The following is a 27,634-nucleotide window of genomic DNA, read 5'->3' as shown; positions in this document are numbered from 1 at the left end:
GTCAGGTAGAGCATTCCAGGCATTGACCCCTCTGTTGCTGAAGTTGCATTTTCTGGAATCGAGTTTGGAGCTGTTTACCTTGAAGTTGTATCGATTTATTTGCCCGTGTGTTATTGCGGTTGAAGCTGAAGTAGTCGTGATGGGCAGGATGTTGTAGCGGATATTTTTGTGTGCTACGCTTAAGTCCGACTGTAGGTGGCATAGTTCCAGGTTGTCCAAGCCCAAAATTTCAAGCCTGATGACATAAGGGATTCTATTGTGAGCAGTGGAGTGGACTGGCTGTTTTCTTGCAGACTTTTCATGACCCAAAGTAGGTAATATCATCAAGGGCTAGAAGGGAGAGGGGTTTGCTCTCTGCTTATTTACAAGTGGCTTGCCCTGCTCGGTTTATAAACAGAGAATATACGCCCTTCTGCCTTCTAGCACTGATAATGTTACCTAGTTTGCTAATGAAACATCTGCAAGAAAAAAGAGGACCAGGAACCTCCCATTCAAATATGTTCTGTTAGGCCAACTGTGTGTGTTTTAGTATATTTAGGTGAATCCTCAAAAGGTGAGGCCATCCTTGATTTGAAAAGATGCCCATCCTAAATAAAGTGAAGAGCATGAAATTGTTTACCAGCAATTGGAGCCAACAACAGAATAGAATAGAATAGAATAGAATAGAATAGAATAGAATAGAATAGAATAGAATAGAATAGAATAGAATAGAATAGAAGTAACAGAGTTGGGAGGGACCTTGGAGGTCTTCTAGTCCAACCCCTTGCTTAGGCAGGAAACCCTATAACATTTCATAAAAATGGTTATCCAATCTCTTCTTAAAAACTTCCAATGTTGGAGCATTCAGAACTTCTGGAGGCAAGTTGTTCCACTGGTTAATTGTTCTCACTGTCAGGAAATTTCTCCTTAGTTCTAAGTTGCTTCTCTCCTTGATTAGTTTCAACCCATTGCTTCTTGTCCTGCCTTCAGATGCTTTGGAGAATGGTTTCACTCCCTCTTCTGTGTGGCAGCCCCTGAGATATTGGAAGACTGCTATCATGTCTCCCCTAGTCCTTCCTTTCATTAAAGTAGACATACCCAGTTCCTGCAACCGTTCTTCGTATGTTTTAGCCTCCAGTCCCCTAATCCTCTTGGTTGCTCTTCTCTGCACTCTTTCTAGAGTCTCCACATCTTTTTTTACATTGTGGTGACCCAAACTGGATGCAGTTTTGAAAGATTGATTGAAAGAATGATTGATTGAATGAATGCTTGAAAGAGCATGTAGTGGTTGCAGATTTCGATATTATATTATTGCATTTTCATTGACATAAATAGGTGAATCTTACGTATGCTAATACTACCTCCTCTTTCTTAATCAGAATAGTTCCTTTTTCCCAAGCAATATGCAAGTTATTTATATATTTCCGGGATCAGTGACTGTCATCTGATATAAACTCGAAAGAAACAATTATGGGATGAGTCAGGACTCCAGAACATGTCAGTACCAGTGGACAAACTGGCATGTAATTTCAGTGAATAAACCAGGATAGAGGAAGCCAAGCGGGATGCCAAGGTGGGTATGTAACATTGATTGCGGATTTTGCACTTAATAACTGCAGCTAGATTGTTGGTGGCGCAATACTGGAAGAAGGAAGACTTGCCTACTATTCAAGAACGGACATTGGAAGTAACAAACCTAGCCGAGATGGCCAAAATATCTGCATATCTTAAGGACCATTCAAACGAGAGATACAAACTGGAGTGGAAAAGATGGATTGACTATATTCAAAACAAATATGGGACTAAGAAATTCCAGATAGCTTATGATTAGAGAGCAGGAATTATAAATTGTCTGGAGCTAGTCCAGCAAGGAGGAGCTAAAGCTCAATTGAAAGATGTTATTAACTATCGTTTTTGGTTTTTTTAAAGTGTATTTTACATTGTTTTTCTTAAAGATTTATATCCTGTATTGGTTCTGGGAAGTCAGGGGGGGGGAAGGTTGGGGGGGGAGGGTGGGGGGAGGGAAGTAAATATTTGTTAAAGTTTGTTTTTTAAAATGCTCATAAAAAAAACCCCATTGATTGCGGTAAAATTTCATTGCTCCATAACATTGGTTCATTTTCAAAAACTACTTCATTGAACTCTGTGGGTGTATAGAGGGGATGCAACGTGTAGTATTCCATATTTGTCTGCACTAGAGACCAGCCCACTAACAATTGGCATAAAACTCTGGGGGTGGAGGGGGAATCAGAAATTGACACTAGCCATGTCATGCAAACAGAATCTTTATAAAATGTTGTACAAGTGATACCTTCCCCGGGCAAGATTAGCTAATGACTGCAGGACTGTAACTTTGTTGCTTGCATCCTTACTATTTATATTGATATTGATTGTTTCCTGATTGCTTATTTGTAGCCTATGACTATCATTAAGTGTTGTACCTTAGGATTCTTGACGAATATATTTTATTTTTCTTTATGTACATTGAGAGCATATGCAACACGGGTGGGTTCCTGCCAGTTCCAACCTCTTTTATAGAAGAGGTTCCACAAATCTACAGTGCCGTTTAGAACCGGTTCCAGCTCCCTCCCCTCCGCCCGTCCGCACATCATCAAGATGAAGAGCGAGAGGAGGAATTCTGGGAGTTGAAGTCCACAAGTTTTAAAGCTGTCAAGTTTGAACACTCCTGGGTTTTTTTCTAAAGGGTTAGGGGTGCAAGGGTCTTGTAACTTGACAGCTTTAAGACCTGCGTGCTTCAAATGCCAGAGTTTCTGAGGCAACATTTTGGTTGCTAAGCAAGAGCGTTGTTAAGTGACTTTCACCACATTTTACAAGTTGGCCATGCCCACCTGGTCACATGGCCAGCAAGCCACTCCCACCTGGTCACATGGCCAGCAAGCCACTCCCACAAAGCAGGCCACACCTACAGAAGAGGTTCTAAAAATTTTTGAAACCCACCATTGATATGCAACCAAAGACAAATTCCTTTTGTGTCCAATTACACTTGGCCAATAAAGAATTCTATTCTATTCTGTTCTGTTCTGTCCTGTCCTGTCCTTCCTGTCCTGTCCTGTCCTGTTCTATTCCCTTTCCTATTCTAGTCTATTCTAGTCTAGTCTAGTCTAGTCTAGTATGATTTGATTGCTTATTAGCATCCTATGACTATCACTAAGTGTTGTCCCTTATGATTCTTGACAAATGTATCTTGTCTTTTTATGTGCTCTCAGAGCATCTGCACCAAAGACAAATTCCTTGGGTGTCCAATCACACTTGGCCAATAAAGAATTCTATTCTATTCTAGATCCAAGAGAAAACAGATAGTAAAACAGTAATAGCTGCAACATCAAGGAAGGCTGCTGGAAGAAGAAACCTGCCATGGAGTCTGAATGGCATCTCCTGCTGTCAGTGCATCTTCCTCCAACTTCCTCCCTTCTCCGTTGGAAGCCCACCTTTCTGATTCCCAGCTGTCGTGGCTGAAGACATCAGAGTGAGTCCCGAGTGAGAAGAATCGCATCCCAAAGATTTGCTTCGATTCCAGACGCGTTCTCTCACCGTTCTTTGTTTCCTTTCAAGGAACAGGTAGATTCACACACACCCACCCCAGACAGAAGGAAATCCGCTTGTGCATAGCGCGTAGTTAAAAGGGTGGAATTCCCTGCCAGCAGTTGTGGTCATATGGCAGCCAGTTGGAGGTTGCGCAGATGGTCCGGACCAGATTCATGGAGGCTCTGGTGATCGCTAGTGCTTACTTTGATGGCTGCTTCCTGCCTCCTTGAAACAGGAGGGGTTCAACCAGAGAGCCGAGAGAAAGGCATTCTAGAAATCCAGGCCTAGTCTATAACCATAAAGGTGTTCAGTTGGCCACTGTAGGATGGGTTGAGGGTCTAAACCAGAGGCTGGTTTCTACATACCTAAGAGCCACTTTTCCCAAGCTCTTTCTATCTCAGGGGGTCACCAACCTTTCGGACCTCAGGGACCATTACATTCATAATTTTAAATGCCATGGATCATTAATATGATCTGTCTAATGACCGGCTGGGTGTGGCTAGATGATCATGTGACTGGGTGGGCGTGGCCAACTTGATGTCACTCATGTTGAATGGGGGTCTACTCGCCCCTCCCCTCCCAGCCACTCCTTGCCTGCCCACTCGGGCTCCTTAGCTGATGCCTCAACAGGAATCAGTTGCTGGAGCTAAGCAGCCGCCAGGAGAAAAAGTTGGCAAAACAGCTCAGTTCAAATTGGATCTGACTGAGAAGGGGGTTCAGCAGAAGGACCTCACTGAGGACTAGGAACATAGGCTTTCCAAGCAGAGGGAAGACCTGCGGGAGTGCAAGGCCAGGGACCGGCGCCTGGAGGATCAGCAAGCTGAGATGGTCAGCCAGTTCCAGGCCATGATGCAGCCCCACTGGAACGAGGCCCTCCAGCTCTTCGCCACCAGCGGTGCTTCCCTCCAGCCTTCGCCCAAAGCCCCCCACCAGGAGGCTGAAGCAGACCCCAAGTTGGAATTTCTGCCCCCCTCCAACCTTCACAAAAAGACCCCAAAGGGGGAGACTCTCTGCAGCAACACAAGCGTTCATTGCATGTATCCAGCCCAGGGGCCAAAGTTTGAGGACCCCTGGTTTAGTGCAATATAAAAAATGCAAATAACTTTTCTGCGGACCACCACAATTTTCTTGCACACCACCAGTGGTCCATGGACCACCAGTTGGTGACCGTTGGAAGTGTTGGAAGAAATGTCCTTCTGGGTTCAGTTGCAAGTGGGGGGAAAAGACACTGGAAACATGGCAGCTGCTTGGAAAGATGGTTTTAACGGTGGACAGGATCCCATGCCTTGAAGATCTTGGGCCAAGAAAAAAAAGGGAAGAGATGCAGAGCGTGCCTGATTTTTATGCCCTCTCTGGGCTTTTGAATTTGAGCTTGTATTCTGATTGGTTATCAGACTCCTATGGGGCAACTCTGTAGACTGTCCTGAGTCCCAAGCCTGGTTGACTCTTGCTGGGTGATGATGTAATGAAAGGGCTTTGGGCAATTCCTACTATGTCTTTGCCTGAAGGAGGTAGATCTTTGTTATGTAGAATAGACTGGCCCAGGCCCTTAATGGCCCATTGACAAAGGTGGGTGGGTGGGTGGTTGAGTTTTTGCCTTCCTTTTAGGGGAAAATATTCTGCCCTTTCAATATTTCCTAAAATATTTCATTTTCCTAGGAGACGGGCGAGTGCTAACTTCCTACAGGAGGAAGTGACTGGCAGGGAGAAAAATGCTTCTTTTCCCCTCGATGGTGTCAGAAAAAAGCAGCTGTGTATCTAATCCTTGGCATCTGTTCAGGGTTGATGTCAGTGGGGAGCAATTCAGAGGTTAAGGAGGTGAGGGGAGCTCGAGTTTGTCCTCCCTCCCTCCCTCCCTCTTCCCTTGGCACACATGTTGACATCTTCCGGCAGCATCCTGACTCAAAATATGGCAGATATCACCATCGGATGACAGGTTTATTTCTTCAGCTTCCCCTTTTGGCAGGAGGAGACGGTGATAGAGCTGTCTGCCTTGATGGGGCATCTCAGGGCACCTGTCTTCGTAGCAGACCAGCTCCTCCTGCCATTTGGAGAAAGGCTTCCCGAACTTTTCCACCTGCACCGACAACTTGGCAATTATTCCCATTTCTCAGATGGGAGGAATAGAAAGACTGAGATCCAGAGTCTTGCTCCCTTGGCAGATGGGCAGCAGAGGACCTCAGATATCTCCTGTCCATCCGGGACCATTGTTATGGGATGTCTCAGAGGTGGCTTTGTGGCCTCATCTCCTGGAAAGGCATAGGATCCAAGGTGGGCTTCACATAATTTAACAACCGGTTCAGCCAGAATCGAAAATGTGAGTGGGTGAGTATGCCCGCTCGCTTCACTTGTATGCACGTCTTACGCGCATGCGCACTGCATCAAAAACACGGTGATTGCATAGGATGGTGTTGTGGCCCAACAAGAGCCGTTGGAGCTGCCACCAGACTCCAACAGCAGCGGGCCCTATGAGTCGGCCCTGGAGGATGTGGAGGACCCTGGACAGGGTTCCGACTCCGAGCAGGGCACAGAGAGACTGGTTGGCCACCAGGTGGCGTCTGAGCCTTGGATCAGTGGGGAGGAGACAAGGGAGAGTGATCCAGAAACCAACAGTGAGTTGTTCCGGGATGCACGCCATCGAAGAACTACTCGGCGTCAAGAACAACTATATAATTACAGGAGGTAATTATGCTCAGCTGATGGTCATTAGCCTCCTCTCCAGACTATAAAACAGACTGCTTGTGTCATGCCCTTCTTGCAGAAGTCAACACTTTGACTAAAGAAGAACAAACTTGGCAGGCTGGATTGCTGCCAGAGTTTGTCTGAATTGCTGCCAAGGTTTGTCGGCCTTGCTGCCAAGGTTCTTATCTGTTTGTTTACTTGGCTTTCAGCCACCGAGAGTCTGGTCTTGTTATTAAAGGACATTCTCATTAAGCGTGTCTTGGCTTTTGTTACTGGACGGAGGAGAGGGTCAGAACAGACGGGATAACATTGCTCGGGCATGTGCCTTGCGCATAAGCACGCTAGGTCAAAACCATGGCGGTTGTATAAGACGGGATAGTGCCAGAGCAGCCGGGTGGGCCCAACCACTGACCGTAACTACGTCTGAACCGGCTGAATCCCACCACTGCATAGGTTTCCATAATCATGGCAAGGTTTCTGTGTTTGAGATGGGTGAACATAATGAGTCTTTTTTTCTGCAGCCCATACAAGTATTGTTTCGAAGATTCCCTGAAAGAGATCAGTTTAGACGTGTCCTCAAAGTGAGGTTCAAAAGCCAAGATCCTGGTTGCGAGAGTCCAATTAAAAGCCTACTTTTTTCTCATGTAGATGTATTTACATTGTAGTTGCCCTCTTGAGTTTTTTGTTTTTTAAAAACACCCCTTGGTCAATTCCTGACGCCTCTAAGAAGACTAACAGATTAACAGAAAAAGTTAACAGAGGGATTGCTCTCAGTGGCTAAGACACTGAGCTTGCTGATCACAAAGATCGGCAGTTCCTAATTAAACTCAGTTGCTAATTGATTGAATATGACAATGGAAGGGCAATTAAGCATATAGAAAAGATGCGGAGACTCTAGAAAGAGTGCAGAGAAGAGCAACAAAGAGGATTAGGGGACTGGAGACTAAAACATATGAAGAACAGTTGCAGGAACTGGGTATGTCTAGTTTAATGAAAAAAAGGAATAGGGAAGACATGATAGCAGTCTTCCAATATCTCAGGGGTTGCCACAAAGAAGAGGGAGTCACGCTATTCTCCAGGGCACCTGAGGGGTAGAAGAAGAAGCAATGGGTGGAAACTAATCAAGGAGAGAAGTATCTTAGAACTGAGGAGAAATTTCCTGACAGTGAGAACAATTAATCAGTGGAACAATTTGCCTCCAAAAGTTGTGAATGCGCCAACACTGGAAGTCTTTAAGAAGATGTTGGATAGCCATTTGTCTGAAATGGTATAGGGTTTCCTGCTTAGGCAGGGGGTTGGACTAGAAGACCTCCAAGGTCCCTTCCAACTTTCCTATTGTATTGTATTGTATTGCATGGGTTAAAATATACGAAACATGGACATATATAGAACTTTTAAGATGATGAACAAGGTGAGATGTGTACCACTTCTTATTCTATCTAGTAGATTAAGGGAATTGTAACGAACATTGAAGAGTAAGGATGGCCATTTATAGACAATTAAGGGTAACCTAAACCAAGATATGGAAAAATGGAATGGGAACATGAAATATACTCACAATGGGAAACTATTGAGATTTAAAGACAGAATCACAAATTGTGGGCGTGTAAGGATGCATAATTATATAAATATAGTGATGAGAATAGCTGGGAATTGTAACCAGATCTACATCTCGGCCAAAATTAGGTGTGTGTGTGTGTGTTTAAAAGCACAATGACTATATAAATATACATTTTCCCTCTCTTTTAAAAAAGGAGGAAGATATATGTTAAAATTAAATATGTGTATTGAAAAGGAGTACCATCAACATAAAATGAAGCTCGCTCAGGGGCTGAAATACACCAAGTAAATGAGATGAAGAGTGTGAAGTAGAGGAGGGAGGTAAGGGAAGAAGAGAGTGATAGGAGAGAGGGTGTGGGGGGGGGGAAGAGGAGGAAAGAAAGAAGGAGTGGAAAGGGGAGAGAGGAGAAGGAGAGAGGAAGGGGAAGTAGAGAAGAGAAGGGTGACAGAGGGAAGAAAGGAGGTAGGGAGGGGAGGAGAGAGGAAGAAGAAAGTGATGGATAAGGTACAAATATGGTGTATGGAGAGCAGAAGAGCCAATCATTGTTTTTGGGAGTTGATGGTAAGATGAATTAATGTAAACATTTAATAATACAATACAATGTTGGCTATGTAATAATATATATGTGGTTATATTACCTCCACTAGACCGATACGATCGCATCGATTAGGCCTCCTCCGAATTCCATCTACTAGCCAGTGCAAACTGGCAACTACCCGGAGGAGAGCCTTCTCGGTGGCTGCTCCGACCCTCTGGAACGAACTCCCCGTGGAGATTCGGACCCTCACCACCCTCCAATCCTTCCGTGCCGCTTTGAAGATCTTGCTGTCCCGGCTGGCCTGGGGTTAAGATTCCAACCCCACCCGAATTGTGTGACTGTTGTGCTCTCTTTTAATATGTTGTATTGTTTCCATATTGGAATACTGTTTGTCTTCCCCCCCCCTCCCTTTTTGAATTGTGAGCCGCCCTGAGTCCCCCCAGGGAAAAGGGCGGCATACAAATAAAGGAAAATAAATAAATAAATAAATAAATATATGTCATGAAAATGAAAAAAAATAAAAAACATTAGATATATAATGTTTTATATATAAAACATTATATGTTTTATAATGTTTCATATATTCATATATATACCGCTGAACTGCCGACCTTTCATTCGTATGTATGTATGTATGTATGTATGTATGTATGTATGTATGTATGAAAGAAAGGTCAGCAGTTCGGCGGTTCGAATCCCTAGTAACGGAGTGAGCTTCCACTACTTGTCCCAACTTCTGCCAACCTAGCAGTTCAAAAGCATGTAAAAAATGCAAGTAGAAATATGGGGACCACTTTGGTGAGAATGTAACAGCATTCCGTCTGCCGCTGGCTGGCCCCAGAATGTGGGTGGGAATGGAGATTTTGCACTATCCTTCCCCTTCCCCCTCCACCAAGCCACACCCACCAAGGCACACCATGCCCACCAAGCCACACCCACAGAACCGGTAGTAAAAATTTTTTTTGAATTTCACCACTTTTTTCCACCCTTTAATCTTAGTGAATGTTGGAAGAAGGAAAGGATCCATCTCCAAGTCAAATAAGAGAGCCAGGAAGAACAAGTCACTGATCACAGAAAGAGAGCTATCGTCAGCTGCAGAGATCCTGGCACCCACCTAATCGCCACAGAACGAGATTAAATAAATACCAAACAGACCTGTGCTTTAAAGCAACGATTCCTAAAAGGGTATAGGCTTGAATTTTGGAGTTTGAGAACCTGAGCAGAGGAGACCAAGGACAGGGATTTTTTTTTTGAAGGTGAGCGAGATGGTCTTGGCCCCCATTTTTAATTTATTGCGTTAGAGGGGACGGCTCCTATGCTGACATCGCCTCTTTCCCAGGATTGGTTGCACCTGCTTTGTGGTGTGAGCTTCGGGTTTTCATAGGAAGCTGTACAAGAAGCCTTCCCTCTGCAATATGAACTTATCCACTTCAGGGTGTGCCAGATTTTTGTGCTGGAAGCAAGCAAAGTGTGCTGTGAAGATTCTTAGGCATTGGTGGAACATTATCTATATATATGAGCGAAACACTACTCACGCTTCATCACGAAATCTCCAGAACCGTAAAGCCTACAATCTTGAAATTTGGCATGTATGTTCCTCTTAGCTTCTAGGTGCTCGCTTAGAATGGATTTTACGAAATGACCATCAGATCATTGGCATTTCTTATATTATTGTTAACACGCTCTGATGCTAAGGAGCTAGATGTTCTACTCCCCTTCCCCACCTGAAAAGAACTCTGTTCCAACTGCCACTTGGGCATGGCCAGCGCGTGACTCATCCAGCCGGTGGGCTGGGATGAGGATCAATGGGGCCAGCCTGAGGGAGAGAAGGGGATGATAGAAGAGGCCTCTGTGGGGCAAGCCTGAGGGAGAGAAGGGGAAAGGAAAGGCCAATCGTAACTACTCGTTAATGTTCAAATTTTAACTGTCAATTTATCAAGCCCGATCACATATTTCCGTAGCGAAGCATGGGTATCCAACTGACACGTGTGCGTGCGTGCGTGCGTGTGTGTGTGTGTGTGTGTGTGTGTGTGTGTGTGTGTGTGTAGGAGAAGGAAGGGAATATATAATATACAGTATATACATGCTTTCTCCCATATTTGGGCATACCAGGTCCTTTGACATAACACTTAATTATTTCCTTGGCTCAGCTGATAAGGGAGGAGAGCTTGTGGCTTAGAGGCTAATACAACTGCCTAACATGTAATATATATATATATATATATATTATCCATCTTGGATAATTATATTATATTATATTATAATTATATTATATTATATTATCCAATATATATATATATGTGTATGTGTGTGTGTGTGTGTGTGTGTGTGTGTGTGTGTGTATGTATATATATATATATATTTATATATATATAAATAAAAAGATGGAGAAAATGTATCAGGAGACGGAAGGGAATATATATTCCCTTCCTTCTCCTGATGCATTTTCTCCAGCTCGGCAGTGGAAATCAGTTGTCTCACCCCTTCTCCTCCTCCTCCTCCTCCTCCTCCTCCTCCTCCTCCTCCTCCTCCTCCTCCTCCTCCTCCTCCTCCTCCTCCTCCTCCTCCTCCTCCTCCTCCTCCTCCTCATGGAAAGCAAGACTATCTCAAAACCGTCATTATGGCAGACCACCAAAAAATTGCAATGGGGAAATGGTTTGAGTGGTCCCTTTTTCCCTTCTTGATCTCACCCATGAGTTATAAGGCCAGCAGCTTTTTGGGGAATTATTATGATTATTATTATTATTTTGAGTAGTTCCTTCTCAGATCTCCTGATTAGGAACTGAGAATTAGCAGCCCTCTTCCATGAAATGATGACAATTTCCTGGAAATTGGGAGCCCTGCCATTTTCTGTGTGGGGTTAACATCATCGTAAATACAGGCCGGTTGCCCCGGCAACTAAATGTCGATCACGTGACTATGGAAATGCAATGATCATAAGCCTGAGAACCCGATGTAGCTCACTTTTTTCAATCCTTCTGTAACTTTGAATGGTTATTAAACAATACTCGTAAATCAAGGACTCTCTGGGCTAGAATTTGTACAGATAATCCTCGACTTACCACCCTCAATTTTCCTTTGCTAAGTAAGACATTCCTCAAGTAAGATTTGCCCCATTTTACGACCTTTCTTGCTGAGTTGTTAAACGAATCCCTGCAGTTGTTAAATTAGTAACGTTTGTTAACTGAATCTGCCTTCCCCACAGTCTTTATTTGTCAGAAGGTCTCAAAAGGGGAACACCTGACACCCCCCCCCCCCCGGGACACTGCAACCGTCATAAATCTGAGTCCATTGCCAAGGGTCTGAATTTTGATCGTATGACCATGGGGATGCTGCAATGGTCGTTAAGTGGGGAAAATGGTCATAAGCCACTTTTTCTCAGTGCCCTTCAGAGGTGGGTTCCTACCAGTTTGCACCTATTCGGTAGAACCGGTTCGTCAAATCTACCGAACCAGTTAAAAGAGGTTCCACCAGTGGACCCGGAAAGCAGGCCACACCTACAGAAGAGGTTCCAAAAATTTTTGAAATCCACCACTGGTGCCCTTGTAGCTTTGAATGGTCCCTAAAAGGTTGACTGTAAGTCAAGAACTACCTATGCTTACTATGAGATCATGATTAACAGATTAACTGAGTTGGAAGGGACCTTGTAGGCCATCTAGTCCAACCCCCCACCCAAGCAGGAGACCCTACTCCATTTCTGACAGATGGCAGTCCAGTCTCTTCTTGAAAGCCTCCAGGGCTGAAGCTCCCACAACTTCCGAAGGCAACTTCTGTTCCATGGGTTGATTGCTCTCCATGTCAGAAAATTCCTCCTGATTTCCAGGTTGAATCTCTCCTTGGTCAGTTTCCATCCATTTTTCCTTGTCTGGCCTTCAAGTGCTTTGGAAAATAGCTTGACCCCTTCCTCTCTGTGGCAGCCCCTCAAATATTGGAAGACTGCTATCCTGTCTCCCCTGGTCCTTCTCTCCACTAGACTAGCCATGCCCAGTTCCTGCAACCGTTCATCGCATGTTTTAGTCTCTAGGTCTTTTTATCATCTTAGATACTTAGATAATTAACAGTGTTCGAAGGGACCTTGTAGGTCATCTAGTCCAACCCCCTGTCCAAGCAGGGGACCCTACACCATTTCTGACAGATGGCAGTCCAGTCTCTTCTTGAAAGCCTCCAGTGATGAAGCTCCCACAACTTCCAAAGGCAACTTCTGTTCCATGGATTGATTGTTCTCCATGTCAGAAAATTTCTCCTTATTTCCAGGTTGAATCTCTCCTTGATCAGTTTCCATCCATTATTCCTGGTCTGGCCTTCAGGTGCTTTGGAGAATAGCTTGACCCCTTCCTCTCTGTGGCAGCCCCTCAAATATTGGAAGTCTGCTATCCTGTCTCTCGCCTTGTCCTTCTCTTCCCTAGACTAGCCATGCCCAGTTCCGGCAACCGTCCACTGTATGTTTTATAATTATCCGTCCTTTCTGTTTTTCTGTCTGCTGTGCCCATCCCCTTCCACGGAAGACAACTTTTGCATCTTTAATCCAGTGTCACAGATGGGGGGGGGGGGGAAATCAGGGATCAGTCTTTAGTAAGCAAACTGGATACCTCGCATTACTGCAATGACTCTAGCCGCTGATCGCTAATGACTTCGGCCGTGGTGTTTATTTCCACTTCTCCAAGGGCAGGAAAACTTTGCTTGCAGCTCCTGCTTGGTCAATGACCTCCGAGCTCTGGGGCAGTTGGCTGCTTTCTGTTTGTTTAGTTGCTACCCCTGGTAGGATGAAGTCATCCAGAAATTGGGATTTTATGAATTGACATCCTAGGAAAAAACTGCACACAGTTAAGGAAGAAGGAGAGAAGGACGAGTGGGTTGTATGTCTGGAGAATTTTTATTTAAAGGCGTCTGTCTGTGTGTGCTTTTAGAAAGACAGAAAAAAGTGCAGAGAAGAACAACAAAGATGATTAAGGGACTGGAGGCTAAAACATTTGAAGAACAGTTGCAGGAATTGTGGCTAAGATGCTGAGCTTGTCGATCAAAAAGGTCGGCAGTTCAGCGGTTCGAATCCCTTGCGCCGCGTAACCGAGTGAGCTCCCGTTACTTGTCCCAGCTTCTGCCAACCTAGCAGTTCGAAAGCATGGTAAAATGCATATAGAAAAATAGGAACCACCTTTGGTAGGAAAATAACAGCACTCAATATGCCGTTGACTACTGCAACGTGCTCTACATAGGGCAGCCCTTGAAGAGCATTCAGAGACTTCAGCTTGTCCAGAATGCAGCCGCGCGAGCGATCGTTTTATCAACTTTGCAATTGGCTGGCCTTTGCTCTCCAGCTGTGGGAAATGTCACAATTCAGTATTAGATGTTTAAAAATAGGCCCATTTTTCACCCATTAACGAAACACATTCCTTTGGTTTCGAAGGGCTCCTGAACAAATGGTCATAACTGGAGGACTACCTATATCATTAAAAACAATATCCCTGAATAATCTAGATCCACTTTGCAGGTGATCCGCTGTCCTTTCTTCTCTAGCTGAGGGAGATGTCACATTTCAGGCCTGGAGACAAAAAGAATGGCTGCAGGATTTGGGTCTGGCTAGTCTAAAGAAAGAAGACTTAGAGGGGACATGATAACAATGTTCCAGGATTTGAGGGGCTGCCACAAAGAAGAGGGGGGTGTCAAATTATTCTCCAAAGCACCAGAGGGCAGGATAAGAAACAATGGATGGAAACGAATCAAGGAGAGAAGCAACTTGGGATTAAGGAGAAACTTCCTAACAAGCAGGACAATTAACCAGTGGAACAGAAGTTGCCTTCAGAAGTTGTAGATGCTCCATCACTGGCAGTTTTTAAGAAGGCAGCCATTTATCTGAAATAGTATTGGTTCTCCTGCTTGAGCAGGGGCTTGGACTAGAAAACCTCCAAGGTCCCTTGCAGCTATCCTATCCTATCCTATCCTATCCTATCCTATCCTATCCTATCCTATCCTATCCTATTCTATTCTATTCTTTCCTATTCTTTCCTATTCTATTCCATTCTTTCCTATTCCATTCTATTCTCATTCCATTATATTATTCTATTCTATTCTATTCTCATTCCATTATTCTATTCTATTCTTTTCTATTCAATTCTATTCTCATTCAATTATATTTTTCTATTCTATTCTCATTCCATTATTCTATTCTATTCTTTCCTATTCTATTCTCTCCTATTCTATTCTTTCCTATTCTATTCTTTCCTATTCCATTCTATTCTATTCTCATTCCATTATTCTATTCTATTCTATTAGTCTATTCTATTCTATTCTTTCCTATTCCATTCTATTCTCATTCAATTATATTTTTCTATTCTATTCTATTCTCATTCCATTATATTATTCTATTATATTCTCATTCCATTATTCTATTATATTCTAATTCCATTATATTATTCTATTCTATTCTATTCTCATTCTATTATTCTATTCTATTCTATTCTATTCTATTCTATTCTATTCTCATTCCCTTATATTATTCTATTCTATTCTATTCTCATTCCATTATTCTATTCTTTCCTATTCCATTCTATTCTATTCTTTCCTATTCCATTCTATTCTATTCTCATTCCATTATATTATTCTATTATATTCTCATTCCATTATTCTATTCTATTCTAATTCAATTATATTTTTCTATTCTATTCTATTCTCATTCCATTATATTATTCTATTCTATTCTCATTCCATTATTCTATTCTATTCTTTCCTATTCCATCTATTCTATTCTCATTCCATTATATTATTCTATTCTATTCTCATTCAATTATTCTATTCCATTCTAATTCCATTATTCTATTCTATTCTATTCTATTCTCATTCCATTATTCTATTCTATTCTATTCTATTCTGTTCTGTTCTGTTCTATTTATTCTATTCTATTCTGTTCTAATCTGTATTAAATGCTAATGACACAGGCCATCCATTGACCATCCATTAACAAAATATTCCTTTCCATCATACAGATCCTGAAGGAGGCCCACACCCCGATCACATGCAAGGCTTCGTAAGAGAAAGTAACTTCTCCCAAGATTTATTGAGGCCAAAATCATCTTAATGATTTTCACTCTTGAGAAGATGGCTCAGTTCATTTCTTTTCTTGGAACAGAGGAGGAAAATTACTCCCCAAATAAGTGAGGATTTAAAAAAACAAACAAACAATAATGGCTTCAGCCGGATATGAAAAACTCAGGTACTCCAACATTTGCCTTCAAAATGTTAAGTTTATCATTAAAAGGGTATAATCTGTGTATGACACACCCGTGTGAAAAATGCTGTTTGGTTTTGTAGCCCCCGTGCCAAATTGTTTTCTTATTCCCCTCTTTCCTTTGTTTATACTTTTCCCAACAGGCAAATTCCAAAATTAATCAAAGATAATCATCATCTCCCCCCTTTTTTTTTGAGTGACTTTTGATCATTTGGGAATTTTCTACAATCAGTGGTGTTCTGTGGAAACTTTCCACTTCCTCGAAGCAATATTCTTTTTGATGTAGGAGAATGTCTTGTAGACTCCATGCGCCGTGCAAGAGGCAGGAATAAGCAACTGGCATTTCGTAAGAATGATGTATCTTCCAAAAAAAAGAAGTTTTTTTTTCCCCCTAAGGCCTGCCATGCTTACTAAGGTAAAGATAAAGGTTTCCCTCACACATACGTACTAGTCATTCCCGACTCTAGGGGGCGATGCTCATCTCCATTTCAAAGCCAAAGAGCCAGCGCTGTCCGAAGACGTCTCCGTGGTCATGTGGCCAGCATGACTCAATGCTGAAGGCGCATGGAGCGCTGTTCCCTTCCCACCAAAGGTGGTCCCTATTTTTCTACTTGCATTTTTTACGTGCTTTCGAACTGCTAGGATGGCAGAAGCTGGGACAAGTAACGGGCGCTCATTCCATTACGCGGCGCTAGGGATTCGAACCGCTGAACTGCCGACCTTTCTGACTAAGAAAGAAAAAAGAAAAAAAAGACTTTCTTACTAAGCAGGACATCAAATGATGACTAAGGACTTTCTAGATGTCCTCCATTGCCAACAATCAAAATATTGGCTGCATTAAAACTGACTCGACCTGAAACAGTCTTTTTTTAAAAAATAATAATAATAATCCAGTGGTTTCCAACATCCCCTGCAGAAAAGATGCCAAGCATCGCGCCAGGCCAGGCTGTGTGGTTTTTAGGAACTGGCCACCCACAAAAAAAGTCCATCCATCAGGCATCCCTTGGCTCAGCTCCAAACTTGAAGAGATTGATGTGTGCACGTCTGAAGGTGATTTCAGAAGGTGGATAATAGTCTGCAGACAAAAAATGTTGGAAGGAAAGGGAGAAAGGGGAGAAAAGAACAGAAGGAACAGAAGGAAGGAAGGGAAGGAGGGAGGGAGGGAGGAAGAGAAGAACAGAAGGAAGGGAAGGAATGAGGGAGGGAGGGGGAGGGAGGGAGGGAGGAAGGAAAGAGAGGGAGAAAAGAACAGAAGGAAGGGAAGGAAGGAAGGAGAGGATTTAGATTTAGATTTTAGATTTTATTAGACATTTATATGCCGCCCTTTTCCCTGAGGGGACTCAGGGCGGCTTACAACAATAGGGGAAGGGAGTGCAAGACAAGACTTAAAAGAAAAAAAAACGTGAGTGAGAAAAAAATTAACCATAAAAACACAACATTCACTCAACATTCGGGCGGGGTGAGAATAAATCCTATCCCCAGGCCTGACGGGATAGCCAGATCTTGAGGGCTGTGCGGAAGGCCTGGACTGTGGTGAGGGTACGGATCTCCACGGGGAGGTTGTTCCATAGCGTCGGAGCTGCAACTGAGAAGGCTCTCCTCCGCGTAGTCGCCAGTCGGCACTGACTGGCGGATGGAATTCGGAGGAGGCCCACCCTGTGCGATCTGATGGGACACAGGGAGGTAATTGGCAGAAGGCGGTCTCTCAGATAGCCAGATCCACTACCATGGAGCGCTTTATAGGTGGTAAGTAGGACCTTGAGTAAGTAGGAGAAAAGGGAGGGAGAGAAGAACAGAAGGAAGGAAAGGAAGGAAAGAAGGGAAGGAGGGAGGGAGGAAAGGGAGGGAGAGAAGAACAGAAGGAAGGGAAGGAAGGAAGGAAGGAGGGAGGGGAGAAAGGGAAGGGAGGGACAAAAGGTTCTTTGCTAGGCAGTAGGGCGAATTCTTTTCACAATCCCACAGAAGGATTTCACACTTCTGCTTTCACAAGCAAATGTGCCTGCAGCAGCGCCCAGTGGCAAACTGGTAACTTGTGCAGGATTGCAGCCTTCCTGCCTCCCCCCCTCTCCCTCTCTCCATTTTCACCCTTTGTCTTCTCATGGATCTGAGCAGATCTCAAGTTTATTTGAAAACCAGAATGATAAATAAGTGAACCTGCCTGTTTATAAAAGAGACATTTCTGGTTGCAATCTCAACCTATTTAAGAAAAGGTCACGCACAGGGCATTAATCAAGGAAATGATAGATAGATAGATAGATAGATAGATAGATAGATAGATAGATAGATAGATAGATAGATAGATAGATAGATAGATAGATAGATAGATGATAGATAGATAGATGATAGATAGATAGATAGATAGATAGATAGATAGATATAGATAAAGAGATAGATAGATAGATAGATAGATAGATGATAGATAGATAGATAGATAGATAGATAGAGATAGATAGATAGATAGATAGATGATAGATAGATAGATAGATAGATATAGATAGATAGATATAGATAGATAATAGATAGATAGATAGATAGATAGAGATAGATAGATAGATGATAGATAGATAGATAGATAGATAGATAGATAGATAGATAGATAGATAGATAGATAGATAGATAGATAGATAGATAGATGTGTGTTTGTGCGCGCCAGAGGTGGGTTCCTACCAGTTCGCACCTATTCGGTAGAACTGGTTTGTAAAAACTACCGAACCAGTTAGAAGAGGTTCCACCAGTGGACCCAGAAAGCAGGCCACACCTACAGAAGAGGTTCCCAAATTTTTTGAAACCCACCACTGGTGCGCGCGCACGCAAAGGAAAAAGTGCAAAGAAGAGCAACTAAGATGATTGAAAGGCTTAGAGACCAAAACACATGCAGAACAGTTGCAGGGACTGGGTGTGCCCAGTCTAGAGAGAAGAAAGACTAGGGGTGACATGAGAGCAATATTCCAGCATTTGAGGGGCTGCCACAAAGAAGATGGGGGGGGGGAGGAGACAACTTTTTTTCCAAAGCACAAGAAGAAACAAGGGATGGAAATTAATCAAGGAGAGAAGTAACCACCTGGAATTAAGGAGAAACTTCCTAACAGCGAGAACAATTAACCAGTGGAACAGCTTCCCTCCAGAAATCGTGGACAACTTCATCACTGGATGTTTCAAAGAAAAGATTGGACACTTGTCTGAAATAGCAATAGCAATAGCAATAGCAATAGCAGTTAGACTTATATACCGCTTCATAGGGCTTTCAGCCCTCTCTAAGCGGTTTACAGAGTCAGCATATTGCCCCCCAACAACAATCTGGGTCCTCATTTCACCCACCTCGGAAGGATGGAAGGCTGAGTCAACCTTGAGCCGGTGAGATTAGAACTGCTGAACTGCAGATAACAGTCAGCTGAAGTGGCCTGCAGTACTGCACCCTAACCACTGCGCCACCTCGGTGTAGGGTCTCCTGCTTGAGCAAGGGGTTTGACTGGAAGACCTCCAAGGTCCTCCCCTCCCGGCTCTATTCTCTGATTGATTGATCTGGATTGCCTCAATCATTGGCATGAAAATCCTGTCGCCACGATCATGGTCTTTCCCTCTGGACTAAACACGTGTGTAGTCCACGTGTTAAGTCAGGTTTCCTGGTTGTTTGAATCCAGCCACTCACTTAACCCTTGTAAGGAATCGCTGCACCATTAAGAGGGTTTGCAGGCATTAGCACCCCTGTATTTCCTGGAAAAATGTGACTAATTTCTAGGTAGTCTCTAAAGACAGACAGGAAGATGCAGAAACTCAAGAACTGACTAACTCTTGAGAGTTTCTCCCCCCCCTCTCCCATGACTGTGCTAACAATTGTAAATTCAAATCCTAATTTAACTCGGGTTGAGCTGAAGGCTGTGTTGCTTTCTTGACAATCCTATAAGGAAGTGTTTTGCCACTGTGATCTTTAAGATTCCCCCCTCCTTCCTCGTTTCTAGTGAGTTTTAGGATTTACTGGTGGTCACCCATCCTGAAGGTACCCAGCTGCTGCTGCTGCTTCTTCTTCTTCTTCCTCCTCCTCCTCTTCTTCTTCTTCTGCATCATCCTCATCTTCTTCTTCCTCCTCCTCTTCTTCCTCTCCTTCTTCTTCCTCCTCTTCCTCTTCTTCTTCCCCTTCCCCCTCTTCCTCTTCTTCTCCTTCTTCCTCTTCTTCTCCTGCTCCTTCTTCCTCTCCTTCGCCTTCTCCTCTTTCTTTCTCTTCCTCCTCCTCCTATTATTATTATTATATACTTTATTCATTAAACATGAAACTCAGCCTAGCTGAACATTCAAAAATGCATTACAAATACCAGTGACTGGTGCTAATGGTTGATACTGTTTGCTACTAGCGTCCTAGATATCAACCAAAGACCTTCTTAAAATATAAGATGTTCTGAGTAGCACAGATGTTGTTGTTGTTGTTGTTGTTATGTGGTTAATCTTTGGTGACATTCACAGCCTTTGGGGCTGGTTGGTAGCTCAACAGCTCGAGTCCTAACCAAAGACCTAGGAACTGTTAAGGTAACATCGGAGGATATAAGCTGTTCCAAGTAGGGTGTTTTTTTTGTAGACTCAGAATGTTCAAGTCCGGAAAATTTAGAATTTCCAAATAGCGAGGTAGCCCTTTGGGTATTGCTCCAAGGGCTCCAATTACAATCGGGACAACACACGATTTCTTTTTCTACAGTCGCTCAACCTCAATTTGCAAGTCCCGGTACTTTGTGATTTTTTTCTTGCTGTTTATCTTCAATTCGGGCATCTCCAGGTATTGCAATGTCAATGAACCATACTTTTTTCTTTTCAACTATCGTTATGTCAGATGTGTTGTGGGCCAAGTGCCTGTCTGTCTGAATTCTGAAGTCCCACAAAATCTTGACTTTTCTCATTCTCTAGAACCTTCTTGACCTGATGTTCCCAGTGGTTTTTCCTGTACTCAAATCCAAACTTCTGGCACAATTTCCAGTGAATGATCTTAGTAACTCGGTATTATTATATACTTTGTTCATTAAACATAAAATTCAGTCAACTGAACTTTCAAAAATGCATCACAAATACCATTGGCTGGTGCTAATGGTTGATAGAGGTTGCATCCTAGGTATCAATCAAGTATCTTCTTCAAATATACGATGTTCTGAGTAGTGCAGTTTTTTGCAGTTCCACTGGTGTTATTGCAGGAAGCTCAGTTTCTTGATGCATGTTATAAAATTCTTGGACATGGTACCAAGTGCCCCAGTGACAATGGGTATCACTGTTACATGTTTCATCCATAATCATACAGTTTCGATGGCCAGGTCACAATATTTTGTGATCTTTTCCAGTTCTTTTTTCTCAACTCTGGCATCTCCTGGTATCGTGATTTCAATAAATTGTTCCTTTTGGAACAGCTACAGCTATGATATATGGTGTGTTGTGTTCCAAATGACGATCCGTCTGTATTCAAAAGTCCCACAAGTTCTTCACCTTCTCATTTTCAGTAACTTTTTCCACTTTATGTCCCCATGACTTTCTGGATACAGATAAATCATATTTTTTTACATAGTGCGATTTTGCTGCATTCACATATTGAATGTGAAACAGTTTCAACGTTGTCGTTGCAAAGTCGGTAGTTTGGATTGTCGGTGGATTTTTGTATCTTCGCTTTATATGGCACTGCTGCTGTTCTTGTGATTTTTTTTCTTGTGGTGCTGCTGAGATGTTTATTATGATGCTTTCACTGGGTTTCTTCATTTTTTATGGAGGACTTTCCTTTTACAAGATTTGTGATTGTTAGCTGCTGAAGAGGGGAGGGGAGACACAAAGATATAGTAAGTCCCATAAATATTTTTGGGTCTGGACAGAAAATGAAGCAGACACAGAGAGAGAGATGTGTATTTCCCCCTTGTGTTGGCTCTTGGAGTGGCGCTGCCCACCCACTCAAATTTGTGGAAGATGGTGGTGTTCAGTGGTGGGATCGAGATTAAGGTGGAAGCCTCTGGCTGCTGTAGTAAGAGAGTAAATAGTGTCTCAGAGCATGTTTAGAGCGCCTTGGATTTTTCTCATCTCATCAGTTCCCTGCTACACACACACACACACACACACACACACACACACACACACATTTTGGGAGATTTTAGTGATTGTGGGAATGGGATTTTTGAAATGAGCCATTCTTTCCAACTTGGTGGGAGAAAATTCGGGGGGGGGGGGGGAGTTGGCCTGCAGACACCACCCCAAAGGCCAAGGAAGGTGCATCGCCCCTTCACACATGCCTGAGACCTGGCTTAGTCTCTTTCCCTCCCTCAAGGAAAGCATCTTTCCTTCCTCTTTTACCTTCTGCATCAATCCCCGTCTAAAGGTCGTGGGACTCTTCCTAGCCCCATTCAAACTCACCCGGCATCCACATGTGCTACCATCCCACACTTCAAAATCATGCTTTTCTCATCTTTCCTATTCGAAAGAAACCAGGATGGGCAGGCGGCTCTCCTCGTGTGTCGCCCCCTCCCCTCCCTGCAAAGCCCCTCTGCTCGCACACATCTTCCCCTGCCGTGTCTCTCTCTCTCTCTCTCTCTCTCTCTCTCTTTCTCCCATTATCTCTCATTCTCTCTCTCTCTCATTCTCTCGCTCAATCACTCATTCTCTCTCATTCACCCTTTCTCATTCTTTCACTTTTATTATCTCTCATTCTCTCTTCCTCATTCTCCTTCATTCTCTCTCATTCAATCTCATTCTCTCTTTATCATTCTCCCACTCGCTCACTCATTCTCTCTCTCTCATTTTCTTTCTCATTCTCTCGTTCATTCTCGCTCTCATTTGCTCTCTCTCTCTCTCTCTCTCTCTCTCTCTCTCTCATTCTCCCGCTCACTCACTCATTCTCTCTCTCTCATTCTTTTTCTCATTCTCCCGCTCGCTCACTCACTCTCTCTCTCATTTTCTTTCTCATTCTCTCGCTCATTCTCGCTCTCATTTGCTCTCTCTCTCTCTCTCTCCCTTTCTTTCTCTCATTCTCTCATGCTTTTTTCTCATTCTCCCGCTCACTCACTCATTCTCTCTCTCTCATTCTTTTTCTCATTCTCCCGCTCGCTCACTCATTCTCCCTCTCTCATTTTCTTTCTCATTCTCCCGCTCGCTCACTCATTCTCTCCCCCATCTTTTCCGAACTCGCTTTCTTCATTCACACAACAGCCGCTCCCCCCCTCCCCCCAAAAACCCTGGAGCCCAAGGCTGCTCCGCAGAAAGCGGGTTCGGAAAAGATGCGGGTTCTGACGCTCGCGTGTGCATGTATGTGTGCGTGTGGCCAAAAGGGGGAGGGGGAAAGAAAGAGCCCCCCCCTCCATGAGATCGGAGGGGCGGCGCTAGGACCCAGTCCCCGGCCGGCCCCACAGCTTCCCTGGAGGGCAGGGAGGGGAGGGGAGGGCCGCTCCGTTGACACTTGGCTGCCGCGGAGGGGGCGATATTTAACTTGGGCTTCGGGCGAGCCCGGCGCGGCAGACGCGCGCTGGCTGCAGAAGCGGAGCGAGGCGCGGGGAGGAACCGACGCCGCCGACGCCGAGGGAGCGCGCCCGGGGAAAGCAGACGCCAGCCAGCCGGCCAGCCGCGATCTGAGCCCCGCCAGTCAGCCAGCCAGCCAGCCGCCGGGCGCCGCAGCGCATCAGCCGCCTCCTCCTCCACCACCACCACCTCCAGCCTACGAGACCCGCAGCGGGGACCCCGGAGGACGCCCGGCGCGATCCTGAGCCCTGCGCCCGATCCTGAGCCCCCTGCGCCCGATCCGGGCAGGGTGGGGAGGGCTCCCTCCGAAGACCCGACCTTCTCTTCCACCACCACCACCACCCCAGCATCTTCGGGAAAGGCGCTTCTCCGCCGGCGCCCGGAGGATTCTTGTCTCCTCCTTGGATTTGCAAGCGGGCGCCCGCGATGCTGAGCGGCGCCCTGCGGCGGAGGGAATCGGGGCGCTGAACCCCCGGAGCCAGTTGAGCCGAGAAAGCTCCGCGATGGAGCCCCGCTTTGCGTCGGGGCGGCAGCCTTCCCGGGGAGTCGGCGCCCGTCCTTATTCGAGGAGCTGAAAGGAGAGAAGGGGAAACAGGAGGAAGAAAGGAAGAAAGAAAGCGAGAAAGAAAGAAAGACCCAGACGGCCCCAACTGAAAAGTTGGAAGACCCCCTCCACCCAATTCTTTCCAAAACTGGACGCGTTTCTCGGGACCTGAGGCTCCCTTACTAACCCTCCTCCTCCTCCTTCCCCCAGCCCCCCTCCCTCGCTGCCGCCAAGACTATCCCCCCTTTTTTTTCACGGTTTCCCCATCTATAAAAGAAGGTTTTATTCTGGGCCTCCCATCTCACGCCAAACTCTGCCATGCAGTCTAGACATGTTGCCGTGGGTTTAAGTCCAGCTGTCACCATGGGGATGGACTCGGGACCTCTGTGAATTTTTGGGAAGAGAGAGAGAGAGAGAGAGGAGGAGGAGGGGGGAAGAGAGAAGAAGAAGAGGAGGAGGAGGAAGAAGAAGAAGGGTGGATGGGCTTTTCTTTTTAAAACCAGGAGCAAAAAGAAACCGCTTGCCCTTTGGGGGTCTGGAAAAGGGGGACCACTGCTCCCTGCCTCCCCCCCCAAAGGCCATTGGTTCCTGCCCTGCCCTCCCCCCTCTCCCCAGCCCCCCCTCATTCTGGCACCCCTCGTGGTTTTTTTTTTTCCATGCTAGGAGGAGCAGCGTAAGAGAGACCTGGCGTCCTTCGCATCTGTCACCTAACCCCTGGGCGAGCTATTTAAAGCCAGGGGCCTTGCTAGACTTTGTCTCAACCTATTTATGCATCGCTTGGACTTGGCACGGGGGTCTCCGGAAGAATAACTCTCTCCCCCCACCCTCCCTCAAGGCTTGGGAACAATCGGAAGAGAGACAGAGAGAGAGAAAAGCTATTCCGTAGCACCAGCGCCAGCAGCAGTGCCCACCGCCGTCCGGCTGCCTTCCTTGCTTGGGCTGGTCTGGGCAAACAAGTGATACACACACCCACCCACGCCCGTGGTGGGGGTACCGAGAGCATGAAGGCCCCCCAAGCCCTCCTGGTTTGCTCTTCTTTGGCGTGGCTGCTTCAACCGGGCTCCTTCCAGCCTTACCTTCGGCTCCGCCCTTCCCCGAGCGATAACCTGCCCATCAAGGATATTATCGAGCACCCGGATCCCGAATACGACCCCAAGGAGCAAGATTTGGACGACCGGACTTTACGCAAGAAGCTGGGCAGCCACTTTGACCCCAACTTCATGGCGGTGGCGGCACCGGCTCAAGGCAACCTCTCTAGCTTGGAGCCTTTGCACAAGTTCAAAGGTCAGGGGGCTTTGCCCGGGGAGCTGAAAAAGCTGGACCTGGCCGAGACGCCCTATAGGACCAAGGTCAAGATAGGTAAAAAAGCCAGGCGGAAATTCCTCCAGTGGCTTTGGGCTTACACCTACTGTCCGGTTATGTATACCTGGAAGGACTTGGGCAGCCGTTTTTGGCCTAGGTACATCAAGGAAGGGAACTGCATGGCCGAACGGTCTTGTTCCTTCCCAGAGGGCATGTCCTGCAAACCCATCAAATCAGTCACCAAGACGTTCTTGAGATGGTACTGCCAAGGATGGTCCAAGCAGAAATATTGCACGTGGATCCCCGTCCAGTATCCGGTGATTTCAGAGTGCAAATGCTCCTGTTAATTCTGGGGGAGAGAGGGGAAGGTGGAGGACTTGGGGTGGGGGTGGGGGTGGGGGAAACGTGCTCCCCCCACACACACTCCTGGATGGATCACACAGCATGCGCGATGGAGATGGGGGCTTTAGCTCCCCAAGAGCCTCCGCTAATGCTTTTGAGATGTGGGGAAAGGAGGAGAGGAGGACGTGAGGTTGCACTCCATCCCTACACCCGGGTTCCATCCGGAAGGCAGGCTGAAGCATCCGGAGAAGGTGGCTAGGAACTCAAGCCGCCTGGGTGAACGGACTTGACAGGTGCCAGTCATCCTCCAACACTCCCCCAGCGAAGCTTGGAGGGTTCAAATGAAAAAAAAAAAAGAAACGTTGAGAGAGTCCTGACAAAGAGACCTACGGACACCAATCGGTGTTTGCAAGACACTTTGCCCATTTCTCTGTCCTCTTCCCCCTTACCGCTTGCACTGTTGTTGTTATTGTTTTTTCCCCTTCCCTCCCTTCCTGCTTCCCTCCCTCCCTCCCCCTTCTCTCTATTTTTTAATTATTTTATTTTATTTGAAAATGGGAAATGAAAGCCCGGAAGAGCTGCAGTGCAGGCCACGAGGGAAAAAAGAGAGAGAAAAAGCTAAGCACTACAGGGAGATGTTTATTTTTATACGTATTATAGCATTCTAACAAAATTTAGACTTGCTGCCCGCTGTAAATAGAGAGAGTTTTAAAGGAGGAGGGAATCCTGTTGTGGTTTTGTTGTTGTCGTTGTGTGTATTTTTTTTTTTAAAAAAAATTCTTGTTATTAATAAAAAGAAAATAACAATGCAGGACCACATATTGAAGCTTCCAACCATTTTGAAACTGCAGTTTCCTTTGTCATATAAGAAGGAGAGGATATTTTCCTAAAATGCTGGTTTATAACGCCCGATCCTTATCACTCCTCTAAAATACTCTGGTTTCTGATTCCTGCACTCCTGATAGTTTGTGTTTCCAAACTTGTTACCCATCTCCAGGTGAATTTTCAGAGCTGTCTAGGGTTCTGGTTTTGTTTTTTTTAAATGTATATTGAATAAGGATATTTTTTTGTTGTTTTTAAGTATATGTTGTTATGAAAGAGTGGTTTTTTGGGGGGGGGGTGGGGGATACCTATAGTAATGTAGAGATGTTTAAAAGAACTTTCTCGTGTACAGTTTATTTATTTTTAATGTTTGTGTATAGAAAGGCGGGGAGGGAAAGCTAGAGATATTGAAAATGTTTACTTGAATACTCTTTGGACAACACATCGGTGTACATATCAGCCGTGACTGAGCAAAACATTTTTAGCAATAAACTCTATCTTTGAAGAAAGTGACCCCATGGTGTTTTAAAGATCTCTGAGAAATATGGTAGCGAAAATCTAAATACAGGATGGAATAACCGACACAGGGAGTCTTGGGTAGGGTTAACTAACACCGCAATAAAATATATACAGGTTGTCCTCAACATACAACCACAGTTGAGCCCGACATTTTTGTCCCTAAGCGAGATATTTGTTACATGAATTTTGCCCCATCGTACGACCTTTCTGGCTGCGGTCGTTAAGTGAATCACTGCAGTTCTTCCATCAGTAGCCCGGTTGTTAAGTGAATCTGGCTTCCCCCACGGATTTTGCTTATCAGAAGGTCGCAAAAGAGGATCACGTGACACACACACCCTGCAACCGTCATAAATATGAGTCTGTTGCCAAGCATCTGGCCCCGTGACCATAGAGAAATGTTGCGACGGTCATAACTGTGAAAACGGGTCCCAAGTCCCTTTTTGTAACTTCGAACGGTCGCTAAATGAACTGTAGTAAGTTGAGGACCGCTTGGGATGACTTTATAGACGACGTTTTAGATTCTGGGTGATCAAAATTGTCTGGCTTTTGCTTTGCACATTTGCCCCATGATGAAAAAACCTGGACAAAATCCCCCCACCCAAATTGTTGAGCGAGAGAGATTTCTAAAACGGAAGAAATTTTTCCCATTCTTGAAAGTAAATTTGCCAATGTTGGAGGGATATCGGAGAAACCTTTGACCTGTTCTTACAAATGGCTGCTGTTACTAATCTTGTGTGTGAAAATGAGTGTGGGTCCAACTTTAAAAGCGTGTGTCCCGATCTGGCTTTGTTTCCTCTTTCGTGTGGGGTGAAACAAATCGTTGTAATTCCTATTAATGGAAAAAGGAAATGGGGGTTTAACTGTATCCCAGGAATTTGAAGTCTTGACTGATGACTGTTAGCCAGGTTGATGGCTTGGAACACCTGTTAAATGGATCTCATCCGTATTTCTGCCCCTGACTTTGGGAAATCCTGAATTCCTGGTCTCACTTCTAAAGTGCAATGGGATGCATTAAGAATCTAGCACAGTTTCACACTCTTTTAAGTTGATAAACTGTTCATGCTGCTGCATCTGTTATTTCTATTTATTTGTCCCCAATTCTCTGCCTTT

At 44.8% G+C, this 27,634-nt stretch overlaps 1 protein-coding gene across 1 annotated transcript; it reads left to right on the top strand.

Annotated features, from left to right (window-relative positions):
- The first annotated feature begins 24,285 nt into the window (after nt 1-24,285).
- LOC106551840 (noggin-2-like) lies at nt 24,286-25,230 on the top strand. Its single transcript, XM_014070000.2, has one exon. It carries the CDS (start codon nt 24,541-24,543, stop codon nt 25,186-25,188), a length of 648 nt encoding a protein of 215 aa, XP_013925475.1. The 5' UTR covers nt 24,286-24,540; the 3' UTR covers nt 25,189-25,230.
- Nucleotides 25,231-27,634: the final 2,404 nt, after the last annotated feature.

The sequence above is a fragment of the Thamnophis sirtalis genome, unplaced genomic scaffold, assembly GCF_051295495.1.
Source record: "Thamnophis sirtalis isolate CommonGarterSnake01/CBP01778 unplaced genomic scaffold, rThaSir2_p1.2 scaffold_14, whole genome shotgun sequence".
Classification (NCBI taxonomy): Eukaryota; Metazoa; Chordata; class Lepidosauria; order Squamata; family Natricidae; genus Thamnophis; species Thamnophis sirtalis.
Note: the sequence above shows the minus strand (reverse complement) of the source record. Positions and strands in the feature narration are given on the sequence as shown.

Bases quoted from the DNA above. Each gene is read 5' to 3' on its own strand.
- LOC106551840 (XM_014070000.2), top strand. From the start codon at position 24,541: ATGAAGGCCCCCCAAGCCCTCCTGGTTTGCTCTTCTTTGGCGTGGCTG.